A 12,943-nucleotide genomic window follows, 5' to 3' on the forward strand; every position below is an offset into this window, starting at 1 on the left:
TATTGTATCTCATTTTTATGTTGAGTGACAAATGATGTAACAAAACAAATAATGAAACTAGCAGAGTAGATATCAAAAAAAATTGTGTTGAGCTTTGATGTGACAGAAAAGAGGTTAACTAATTTAAAGAAAAATAAGAATTGTGGAAACCTAGTAATTCCATTTTCAACCAATTCTTAAGGTACTGGATGTTAACTTTTCTGGCCTTTAATTTGGTGAATGAATCTGTTCCCTAGACAACTCTTACCAGTTTACAAATAGACCTTCAGGGAAGAAAACTAAGCACGTCTTTTATAGAATAATATAAGTTAGTTTCAGCTGTACCACTATGTATATTTATTTGTATGAACCAATCTTATTTTAAACTTATAGCATGTATTGAGAACTGATTGTAAGAATGGAATTGATATCATCTGTAACACCGAAAAAGAAGGCAAGACTACATTAGCCTTGCAGCTCTGTGAATCATTCCTCATTCCACAGCTCCAGAATGGGGACATGTATTGTATTTGGTAAGTGTTTCTAATAAGGAACTCTCCCAGTATGAAGGAGAGAATTGTTGGGTAGCAGAGTTTGGGATGGGTGTTTGTAAAATAAAGTGGTGTTGAGTGTTAGTTTTTCTCCTGAATAGCAAAGTCTCTTTGTACTAACCAACAAATGAATAACCTTTTAAGCAAATCTTCTGATATACTTACTGTACGTTATTATGTAGTTCAGAGATTTAGAGGTAAGGGGATCAAAGACTTTCTCTTTTGAATATAAATTTTTGTTTGAAATAGTATGGTTTATGGAACCATTTTTTCATTACATAATTATATCTGAGGTAAAATTGAAATTTATTAGAGATTGGGAATAGGGAAATTTTTTCAAAAAATAATTTATAAGAAACGTTTTAAGAAAAAGTAGTAATTCATTTCAACGCAGCAGACATCTATTAAGTATCTACCCAAAATAAGGACCTATCCTAGGCTCTGGGGATTTAAAAACAAAATATAGAACAATCTATGCTTCAAGGAGTTTCCCTTCACACTAACTTTGTCATTTGTAATGTGCCATTAGAATTTATAAAACTATCAGATAATTTCTTTTTTATTTCTTATTACTTTGGTGTTCCATTTTAATTTTAAAAGAAGAAATTTTTTTTTCTTACTGAGAAAAGTAATTTGCCAAAAATCTTAAGGGGGAATTTTTTATTTTTTCTGAATTAGCCATGATTTCAAATTCCAGATTTTACTCATTCAAAAGCTTACTATAAAAAATGTAATTATTTCTAGTACTGTGTGAGGAAATAATTTTAAAACACTGTTTACTGTAACATCCTGTGTGTGTGTGTATAGCTTTTCTAAAGATGGAGGAATCATTAGGTAGCTATTAAAATAAATAAAATTCCCATACTGTTCAGAGTTTTTAGAAAACTTAGTTATCCCAAGTTTCCTTGGTACTAGAGAACATATTCTCTGCTCCCAGGCTATATTCAGGACAGCTACCATGGTAGCTTTTTTTTTTTTTCTCTTTTGGTCTAAGTGTTAGTTTTGACAGTACTAGAATTTAGGTAAATCCAGAGGAATTGGCCTCCCCTTCTGTGTTGGTCAGCCAGATTGTAATCTCTGCACTTTGGGGCATTGAATAAGACTTTAGCACTTTTTGACTCTAAAGATCTACTCGGTTTCTGGACCATTAACCTTTATCCTAAATTTTTTAATTTTCCTTTTCTGCCAAATTTTATTTAAGTGATCAGTCTTTTGCTTTCTTCTCTTTCTCTCCATTTTGTTCCCTTTCTATTCCTTTCTTAATAACCTCAGGGGCCTTCCCAACATCTTTTAGTCCTCCCCTTGGACCCCTAGTTTCTTACTTTGCTTTCTCTTAGTGTTCGTTCTCTATGGGCCTGCTTACCCTTTATCCTCGTTCTGTACAGTTAGAATGGTATGGATGCATAGGGGATGCATCAGTATGTGCAGACCCTGAAGTAATGGTAATTAAAAGCTTATTAAAGCTTATTAATTTAACAGAATTATGAACTGTTACCAAAATATTTTCAATTAACTATCAATTAACTATGTAGACACAAAGGAGTATATTCTTTGTACTTTGAATCTTCTTATGTTAATATAGTGCAGCGGGGGCGGGGGAGGGGGGTTGGGGACACAGAAGAATATAGCAAGCAGGCATTTTTTCCTATAAGGGCCCTTCTGCTCAACCAAGGATAATTTACTAATCAGCCTAGAGTCATAAATACAAACAGCTAGGCTTTCACCCAAAGCCAAGCCTATAGGCTTTTACCAAGCAATCCAGAGGAGGAACCTTGTCTTTAAATGATTTCTGCTGATCTGCATATATCCTGGTTCTATCTGACTCCAGCTATCTGATGGAGCCTTTCCTGTTTCCATATACTAGGAAGAAGTCAGGTTTGATGCATGTCCATTTCCCTGGGATTGAAGACAGATACGTACACACTGTCATTATTGTTTGTGTTGATACCAGAGTTAGAAGCTTGTTCGTGCCCTGTGATAGAGCATATATTTATCTCTTCTTTGTCTCCATTCCCAGATCTTCTTTGAATGAGGCATCCCCCAGAGAATTCTTAGCTTTCAACTAGAAGCTCAAACTAAATCCCCGTAATCTGACAAGGTTCTAATAATGGAATAAATTAGAAATATTTCCCTGGAATCATTACAGATCCTGGCTGAGCTCTTGTAACTCTTCGTAGCTTTTAACTAAGCTGCCTTAGTCTCTGCTGTTCCGAGTCTGCTGTTCCTTTTTTCCTTGCCAATTGGCATAAATTGTTCACATTTAACTAGATTCTTACCATTTTACATCTACCCCCACAGCAGAGTAGTCTCATGATTGGCTACTACATGGTTACTAGTAATAACTACTAAGTCTTCCAACCCCATACTCTAATTTCCAAATTAGATTTCTATACAGAAGTACTTATCAGACTGGCTTCAATGCAATAAAAGTCTTCATTGGTCATGTATATGATTAAGTATCAGAGGGGGTATTACCTTTAGGTGACTGAGTATTGCAGGAGGATTTTTTCAGAAGAATCTCAGAAAACTTTAGCTATTTCTTTCCCTATTATGCAAACCACTTGGTTTTGAGTTTAGTATCTATAAGTATGGTGATCACCTGTACCATGCCTACTTTTATTATGGTGTGATCTCATAGGAGATTAAATAAGCTTTCCATATTTGATGAAAAATACTTGTTTTCTGGAATCATAATTATATTTGATGAGGAAAGATAGGCAAGCCTCACAACAAAGGATGCCTTTGACCACCTTTCACAATAAGCCTCACAATCTTTTCTGTCAAGTCAATGGAATATATTAATATACAGAATGTTCCAAAAATCTTAGTGAAGTTGGGGGCAGGGTTTAGAGTAGGGATAGTGGAAGAATGGTGGTAAGGACTAAGGTCTATCTCATAGAAATAGAACTACCTAAAAATTAAAAAGACCAAGGATTTTGCAATCAATTCATTAAAACCTCCTTTGCCAAAGCCAGAAAAACCCTTAATTGAGGCTGGGGGTGAGGTATGTAACTTTAAATGAGTGGTGGTCCATAGCCACAGGATACTACCATAATCAAACAGAGATGGTATATCAGAGTCTAATCTTTTTTTCTTGTAGGCAGCCCTTTGTCCTCATTGTGTTATTTTTCCATCATATCTGACTCTTCATGACCCCATTTGGGGCTTTCTTGGCAAAGTTACTGGAGTGGTTTGCCATTTTCTTGTCCACCTCATTTTACAGATGAGGAAACTGGAGCAAATGGGGTGAGTGATTTGTCCAGGGTCACATAACTAGGAAGTGTCTGAGGCTGCATTTGAAGTCAAGAAGATGAGTCTTCTTGACTCCTAGCCTAATGCTGCATCTACTGTGCCCCCAGCTACCCAATTGCCTGATGTCCTCATTGTGTTTTTCTTGAATTCCCTCCATCCCCTACTTTACCCCCACCCAGTCAAAAAAGTCTTTAAAGCTGACCCTCATCATCTACTGTTCTTCTTCCTTGGAAAGCTAGAGAAACTATATCATAATCCAAAATTGGTTCATATTTCTTTTTCAGTTGCAGAAAACAGGGCCTTATTCCTTCTAGATCTCAAGACATCTATCTTATGTTTAAGAAATGCTTTAAAATTATATCTCTGAACAAAGTATCTCCACTTAATTGAATTGTTTCAATTAGTTTTGTGTTCTAGGTCTAGAGAATATATACCTCCAATAATCTAATCTTTCCTGAAATCATTCACTTTCCAGTGACATCCAGAGACCTCTCCTCAAGACTTTTATCACAGACAAGAGTGTCCCTGGGTGGCTTGACCAATAGAAACTTTGCCTTTTCCTGTCATCCTACTCTGGTAGATTTCTTCACCATCTGCCCTGCCATTGAATTTTTACTTCATATTTCTCTTGCTGTGGGAAGAGTAATCATTAAAACACCACTTTGCTCCTGGAAAGGATATGTCAGTTGATTCCTTTATGGTTCACCTCCCTATCCTTGTGACTTCCTAAGCCAGAATACCTTTCTTTTGGCCTCCATTCTCTTTTTATGCGTTGTCCTTTTCACTGCTGCCTAAAATGTAAGTTCTATGCGGGCAGTGCTTGTCTTACCTTTGTGTATGTATCACTTAAAATACTTTTCTTTCACTTCATTAATTCATTCTTAATAAATAGTTAAGGAAACAGATCAAGGGAAAAAGTTTCATGCCTTTTCCCATTTTTAACATCCTGAATTCAGTAGGCTTATACTTCAGATTTTAAAAATCTGTATTACTAATTCCTCTAAAATATTACGTACATTGGAGCTCCTTTTCATTTAGAAGTAAGAAAAACTTTTCTTCAAGATTCCAAAGTCTGTAGTTTCATTTAGCTGGTGACATTGCTGACTGAGATTTCAGTACTACACGACTTATTCCTCCTTGGCCTCTATAATTCTTACTAAGCTCTTCCTCTGGATGGACCCCATATGAGTTACTCAGTCACCCACTAAACAACTCACTTGCTGTTGGAGAAATCTTTGTAAGATCATGAAAGACAGAAGAGATACTACAAGACTGATAAAGGGCAAATGTTCCTATATGTTTTTAAGGGAACAAAAGAAGGTCATAGACTCACACCTGGAAGGAACCTTTGTAAGCCATTCTTTTCAAAAAGCTCTTTTCCTTTTACAAATAAGAAAACTGTGGCTCAGAGTATTTAAGTGACTTGTCCATGGTTATAAAGTGATTATCAAAAGGAGTATTTGAAACCATGTCTTTGCAACTCCAAATCCAGCACTCTTTTCATTATACCATGCTGCCTCAGGGAAGTGGGCTAAATAGACTGGTGATTTTTGAGTCTTCATTTTTCAAAATGTATTTTTGAGCATTTTAAAAGAGAAGCAACAATTTTTAGTGTCACTGAAAGCTATCGTAGCTTCATCAAGATCTAACTTCATTTCCTTCTTTGACAAGGTGTCTAGACTGATCATTTAGGGAAATGTTGTGGCCTTAACATAACTGGATTTCAGCAAAGCAGTCAGTACAGTCTTTCATGCTGTCTTTGTAGATATAAAGGACAGATATGACCTGGATAGTTTAGTTGGGTGGATTCAGAACTGGTTGAATGATCAGACTTATTGTGGTCATTAATGGATCAGTTTCAGTCTGAAGGGAAAATTCTTTGGTTGAAATATGCCAGAAGTCTGTCCTTGGCATTGTGCTGGTCAGCATTTTTGCCCGTGGCTTGGATGAGGCCACAGAGGTTACGTTTGTCAGGTTTGGGGGAGCAATCCCTAACACGTTGGCTGACAAAACCTAGGTCCAAAAAAAGAAACATCTCTGTAGGCTAGAGAAGTGGATTAGATCTAATAAAGAAATTAATAGGGATAAATGTTAAATTTTACACTTGTGTAAAAAAATCAATAAGTACAGAATATCTATCTAGACAACAGTTTGTATAAAAGAGATCTAGAGGGGTTAGTAGACTACAGGCTCAAAGTGAATGGGGAATGGCACCAACAATCAAAATAAAATTAAACTTCCATGTCAGTTTAAGCTACGTTGAGCACACTGTGAACAGAGCATGGGAAATAGTAGTCCTCTTGACTCTGCCTTGGTCAGACCACATGTGGGATATTACATTCAGTTCTCAGTGACATACTTCATGGAGAATATTGGCAAACTGGAGCACATCCAAAGGAAAGTTATCAGAATTGTTAGAATGGAAATCCTACTATATGAGTCAGTGGAAGTAACTGGATTATATATAGCAAGGAAAAGACAGAGTGGAAGAGGAGAGGATGATAGGAATGTGATAAAGCCTTCAAGGACTTTAAAGCAGGAATAGACTGTCTTTATCATGGTGTTAGAACCCTAAATGAAAGTAATAGCTGGAAATTATAAGATTCCAATTTCAACTTATATAAAGAAAAGCTTAGAGCTGTACAAAAGTGGAATGATTACCTCACTCTTTGGTGGATTTCTCCTCAGTGGAGGTATTGAAGTAGAGGCTGAATAACTGCTTGTCATTAGTGTTGGAAAAGGGCTTATTATTTCCAGATATGAATTGGAATAGAAGGTCTCTTTTGAGTCAGACTCCTGTTTTGTTGGCTTTTCAAGCTTTAAGAGCTGTTCAGTGTGGTGAACATTCTAGGGCTGCTGTATGTCACTTCTCCCATACTTGACCATTCATATTTTGTTCATTGTCTGGAACATACACATACTTCCTAACTTTAGAATTCGAGGAATCTGTTCTTATTAGAAAGAGACCCTCCATATCATTCTGTTAGAACTAAAAACAAGTTAGTTATTGTAAAAAGCCTTCAGGGAGACTGAAAAAAAAAATCAAAGTCCTACTAAGTAAGTAGCCTGGTGACCTTTTGCTACATTTAACCTTTCAGTTCTCTGCACACAAGTCAGATCTGAGCAGTGCTTCCCAGAGAAACACTTTGCAGGAACAGACAACAGTATCACTGACTTCTTTATCATCAGGTGGTACAGTCAAGCAAAAAGTCCTGGAATCAGGATGAGATGTAGACAGCATATTTCAGAAATGGGAGGTACTAGTGATAGACCTCTTTGCTACTGAGGCAAATGATAAGCTATCCTGATTTGGTTATTCTTAAATTATGCTTTTACTTAAATTCACGAAGCCCTATAGAAAATCTGGAGCCAAATATATGTCCTAACAGCCTCCTTCTTATCCAAACAGGAAAAGCCTACATCTAATGACCTTCACCCGTTTTTCTTTTCACCTAGTACAAAGGTCACATTCTTCAGCCACACTTGAGAATATATCCTCAGATAATCCGTCATATTCATATGCTACAATTTATTCACAGCCATTCTTCAACTGATGCACATCCCTTTACTTTGCAGTTTTTTGCCATCACAAAAAAAAAAATTCCTATGAATATTTTTTGAAACATCAGACCTTTTACTCGTTTATTGATCTCTTCGGAGGACTGACTTAGCAGTGGTTTAACTGGTTCATTGTGTATACACTGCTTAGAAGTCTTCCGGTTTAATTACAAATTGTTTTCCGGAATGGTCACTTCCAATTACTAAATCTACTAACTTACATATATATCAATGTTGCTATTTTCTCACAGCGCCTCCAGCATTTATGATTTTTCTTTTTTGTTTGGTATTCTGAGAATGAGGTAAAATCTCAAGGGTTGCTTTAATTTTCATTTCATTTCATTTTCTTGGTGATTTGGAGTATTTTTTTCATATGGTTATAGATAGCTTCAGTTTTTTTCCCTTGATAAGAATAGCAACCATTCCTCTTCATATTCTTGCACCATTTATCGATTGAGAAATGGTTCTTATTCTTATAAATTTGAGTCTATTTCTTATAAATCTTAGAAATAAAGTCATTTCTGCAAAGATTCCTCCCACTCCCACAGTTACCTGTTTCCCATCTAATTTTAAATACATTGGTTTTGTTCGAAAACTTATTAATTCTCTGTTATCAAAATTGTCCATTTGATCATCTGTGATCCTTCAATTTTTTTTCTGAGACTGAAAAATAGTCCAAATAGGCATTTTCTCCTCAAATGTACTACTACTCATTTAAATTCCAGTCACCAGAAAGATAACCCACAAAAACCCAAAGGAGGGAGTTAAACTTGTTACCTAAAAGTCCTTTTCACATTCAGAGATACTCTGGTCACCTCTAGTTGTTGGGACATTGGTGTAGATTTGAGGTCTCTCCCACTGTCCTTAAGTACTATCACTAGATGATGTGCCCTCGTGATATCATCAGTAAACATGTACCTCTGGTCTGCTTAATCCTTTGCATCTCCAAAGTAAGGAAATCTTCACTCTACCCTTCTACTTAAAGGTTGTCAGTCATTGTAGAAGTTATTCTAAAATCAAACATCACTCAAACATCAAACATCACTCATTTGTCTTCACCTTCAATAAGACATGCTTTTCATAGAGTTTTGAAAGACCGAAAATTTCCTGCCTTCTTTATGGATAAAAAGTGAAGGAAACTCAAACCCAAAAAGGTTTAATTTTTAGTTAATTAGCATGATTATTATTAATGTATTTTGTTAAAGATGACTATGTTCCTTACTTAAGTGAAAATACCCTCTCCATTCACTAGAAGTCTGAAGAACAAAGCTATTCTTGGATTTGTATCCCACAGAATTACGAGCAGGGAAGGGGCCTCAGAGGTCATCTAATCCAACCTTTATACCTCAATAAGGCATTTACAGGATCATTGACGTGGTGCTCAAAGAAAGGTTAAAGGTTATCTAATTTAACCCCTCATTTGCAGTTGAAGAAACAGACTGAGGGGTTAAGGAACTTGCCTGAGATCATATAGTAGTAAGCTTCAGAGTTTGGATTTTAACCCAGGTCCTTTGATTCCAAAGCCAGCATTTTTCCAGCATGCTGCACTGCCTCCAATAGCCTTACTGGCCATCTTTCCTCCAGTGGAGAACCAATTACCTCTTGAAATAGTTCATGCCACCTTTGGAAGGTTCTCATTATTAAAAAATTTTTCTTCTATTAAACCTAAATCTGCCACTTTGCAACTTCCACTCATTCCTAATTCTTAACTCTTGGGTCAAACAGAACAAGCCCAACCCCTTTCAATATAACAACCATTTAAAAGTGACATAGCTACTGTATTCCCTTTATGTCCTTTCTTCTCCAAGGTACATATCCTTTATTTCTTCAGCTGACCTTCCTGTGACACATGAAGTATTCGGTTCTATCACGATCCTGGTTGCCATTCACTCAATGTGTTACTTGTCTGTGACCTCCCTAAAGGGTAATGCTCAGAACTGAACTTAGTACTCCAGATGTTGCATGATTAGGACCGACTATTCATCTCAATAGTTGTAAATTTCTATATTAACCAAAGTATAATTCCTTCTGGGGAGGTCTCTGTACTCTAGAAGATCATAATAAAGTGGGTGTCAGTTTAGGTTAGTGGCCTTTAAAAAAATCAGACATAAGAATATCTGAGTATAAAAGGGAAGCATTGTAATAGGATGGCTAAGAGCAGAAAGAGACCTGAATTCTAGTCCAATATTCACCACTAATCAGTTTTGTGATTTTGACAAGTCTGGGTTTGTCCAGCTGCAGATTGAAAGAGTTACATTGAATGATGTCTAACGCTTCTAGTTCTAAAATTCTCTGGTTTGGTGGATTAAATGGAATATCCATACTGATAGCTCATGTATTTATTGAAATTTCATTCACATATTGCTTTGCAGTTTTCCTCTGGTTGTTTCCCTTGGGTATATTATGTTTTTACAAGTAGGCTATGAGCTGGTCTAATGCAAGAATTACATTTTCTATTATTTTTTTAACCTTAAAACTGCAGTGTGCATTTGTTCAGCAAATTGTATATTAATATATTTTGCTTCTGTTTTGATTTTTTTAACTTTTGCACCAATGATTTTATTTGTATAGGAATTTTCCAATAAGGAAACTCCCTTAGCTAATTCAAATCAGCAACTGTAGCTTTTAGGGGCAAGGGAACAAAGTTTTATATAGCACCTACTGTGCGCCAGATGTGTACTTTATAGATATCTTATTTCATCTCCACAACAACTCTGGGGGGCAGGAGCTATTTTTATCCTCATTTTACAGTTGAGAAAACTGAGGCAGATAGAGGAGGTTAGATGACTTGCCTGGTGACTTAGAGCTACTAACTCTCTGAGACTGCATTTGAACTCAAGTTTTCCTGACTCCAAGCCCAGATCTCCATTTTGCTACTTGGCTGCTTTACTCTTGAAAAATTGCTTGGGGCATTGAGAGGTTAAGTGACTTTTCCAGGTTCACAAAACCTAGCTATGTCAGAGAAAAGGTTTTGATGCCCAGCTTTTCCCAAATCATAGGGGAATTCTTTTATCTTATACCATACTGCCTTCCTTTAGACATTTACTTTAATCACTTTTCATAATTTTTAAAGTAACTTCTAAAAGGCATTTAAATTTTTTTTTTAATTTTATAACAGGGCATGCATTTAAACACAAAGAAAACTTGTTAAGTAAATGAATGATTCTTTCCTGAACCACATTTTTTTTTTAATGTCTAGCTCTTTTCAGACTATTTCACCTTTAAATTTTCTTTAAGGGAAGAACTATGAACACTGTCTTTATTGCATGTCAGGTTTAAAACACTATTTGTCTGATACCCGAATCTTTTAAACTTTGACTTGGGAACTTCTTTGTTAGTATTGGTATTTAGTATATTCCACTGAATATATCCCCAGCATATTTTAATTATATGAAAGTATAAAATATGATTCATTTATACTTGAAGCTAAAATAACTTTTTTTTTTATTGAACCTTGGAGACCTATTTTCAAGTATTGCCAAAAACAAAATTTCGATAAAATGCTACCAAAGGACAAGTTGATATAGGGAAGTCCTGGGTAAGGAAACTTTCTGCCAATGCATGTCAGCATTTTCTCTGCAAAATATAGTCTTAGTTGCCTAGAGCACTGAGAGGAAAAGTGAATTAGTTGCCCAGTTTCACACAATCAGTGTGTGTAAAATCAATCAGTAAACATTTAATAAGTATTTATTACATTCCAGGTACTGTGCTAAGTACCAGGGGATACAAAAAAGAGGTAAAAATGGCCCCTCCTCACAGGGAAGAAGGTCATAATCCCAGTGGGGTAGGCAAAAAGGAAAGGCACTAGAATTAAGAGGAGTTGGGAAAGACTTCCTCTAGAAAGTGGGATTGAGGTTGGGAATTGAAAGAAGCCAGGGAAGCCAGGAGATAAGGATAAGGGACAATATTCCAGGCATGAGGGACAGCCAAAGAAAATGCCAGAAGCTTTTGTATGTGGAATAGCAAGTAGGCCCATGGCACTGGATCAAAGAATATGAGGTGAAAAGTTAGGTGTAGGAAGAGTGGAAAGGTGGGAGTGGAGAGGTTGGGGGAAGGGGTAAGGGGTTTTGAATAGCTTTGAGTACTAAACAAAAGATTTCATAGTTGATGCTGGAGACTACTGAGTGTCATTGGAATTTATGGAGTGGGGGAGTGAGATGGTCAAATCTGCACTTTAAGAAAATCACCTTGATGGTTGAATTGAGGCTAGATTGAAGAGGGGAGAGATTTGAAACAGGAAGCCCCACCAGTGGGTTATTGCCACAGTCCAGGCTTGAGGTGATGAGGGTCTGACTAGGGTGGTGCCAGTATGAGAAGAGAAAAGAGGGTGTGTTCAAGATTTTTTTGCTGAGGTAAAATCAGCAGTTTTTGGTAATAGAGCATATATATTGGGAGAAGGGTGGTGGAGAGAGACAGGGATGATGAGAGACAATGAGGAGTTAAGGATGACATGGAGGTTGCAAGCCTAAGGAACTGGGAGGATAGTATTTGCCCTCTGTAAAATTAAAGTTAGACTCAGTTTAGTTTAGTTAAACTAAAGTTAGTTCCTCTGTAAAGGAGAGTTAGAGAAGGGTATTTTAGCAGAAAAGATAATTAGTTCAGTTTTGGACATGTTGAGTTTAAGATCTGTACTGGACATTCAGTTCAAAATGTTCAGTAGGGACTTAGAGATTAGATATCAGATAAATTTAGGGTTAGGGTTAGCTTGCACTAGATGGCTCAGTGGATAGAGTACAAGACCTGAGTTCAAATCCAGCCCCAGACACTCGCTGTGTGACCCTGAGCAAGTCACTTAACCATTTTTTCCCTTAATCCACTGGAAAAGGAAATGGCATCACTCCAGTGTCTTTGCCAAGAAAACCTGCTATATACCGTATGGTCCATGAGATCAGGAAGAATCGCACATGACTGAACAGCAATAAATTGCAAATAGATAGATTTGAAAATCGTCAATACAAAGATGATAGATCCATAGGAGCTCATCAGATACCAAAGGACTTAGCATAGAAGAAAAGAGAAGGTCCAACTCAGAATCCTATGGGACACCCATAGTCAGCTGATGAAGTCAGAACCTAGATTGTTCTGGATGAGAGGAGAGAAAGTGGAGGCATCTATTATAGGTGGCCCTTTTTAAAGAAGTTTTCAGGGGGGAAGGGGAGAAAAACTAAGACTTATGGAAGTGATTGTAGAAAACTGAAAACAAATAATTAAAAAATAAAGAATAAAAAAAAAAAGTTGGGCCACATTGGACAGAAGTGATATTGGATGATAGTTAATGAGGACAGAAAGAGAAAAGTTTTTGAGGATGGGGGAAATATGTGCTTTTGTAGGCAGTGGGGAAGGAACTAGTAAACAGGGAAAGAATGAAGATAAGTGATAGAATGGGGATGGCAGAGGGGGCAGTCTGTTAGAGGAGACCAGAAGGAATGGTGTGGCTTATGCAGTACATTGGTGGGACTTGATGAGGATTAAGGTTACCTCTGACTGAGACGGATTGGAGGAGATAGTGGTAGAAGCCATATAAGTGATAAGAGATGAAGAGGGAGCTCACAATGAATGGCCTCAAATTTTTTCTAGAAAATATTAGGCAAGATTCTCAATTG

At 36.7% G+C, this 12,943-nt stretch overlaps 1 protein-coding gene across 1 annotated transcript in view; it reads left to right on the top strand.

Annotated features, from left to right (window-relative positions):
* The window catches only part of ZNF654 (zinc finger protein 654), a 108,596-nt gene that overhangs the window by 81,967 nt on the left and 13,686 nt on the right, over positions 1-12,943 (top strand). Inside the window, exon 6 of the mRNA XM_072621648.1 lies at positions 373-512. Within this exon, the coding sequence (XP_072477749.1) occupies positions 373-512 (140 nt within the window). The remainder of the gene's footprint in view (positions 1-372; positions 513-12,943) is intronic.

Source organism: Notamacropus eugenii, chromosome 6 (assembly GCF_028372415.1).
Source record: "Notamacropus eugenii isolate mMacEug1 chromosome 6, mMacEug1.pri_v2, whole genome shotgun sequence".
In the NCBI taxonomy this organism is placed as follows: domain Eukaryota; kingdom Metazoa; phylum Chordata; class Mammalia; order Diprotodontia; family Macropodidae; genus Notamacropus; species Notamacropus eugenii.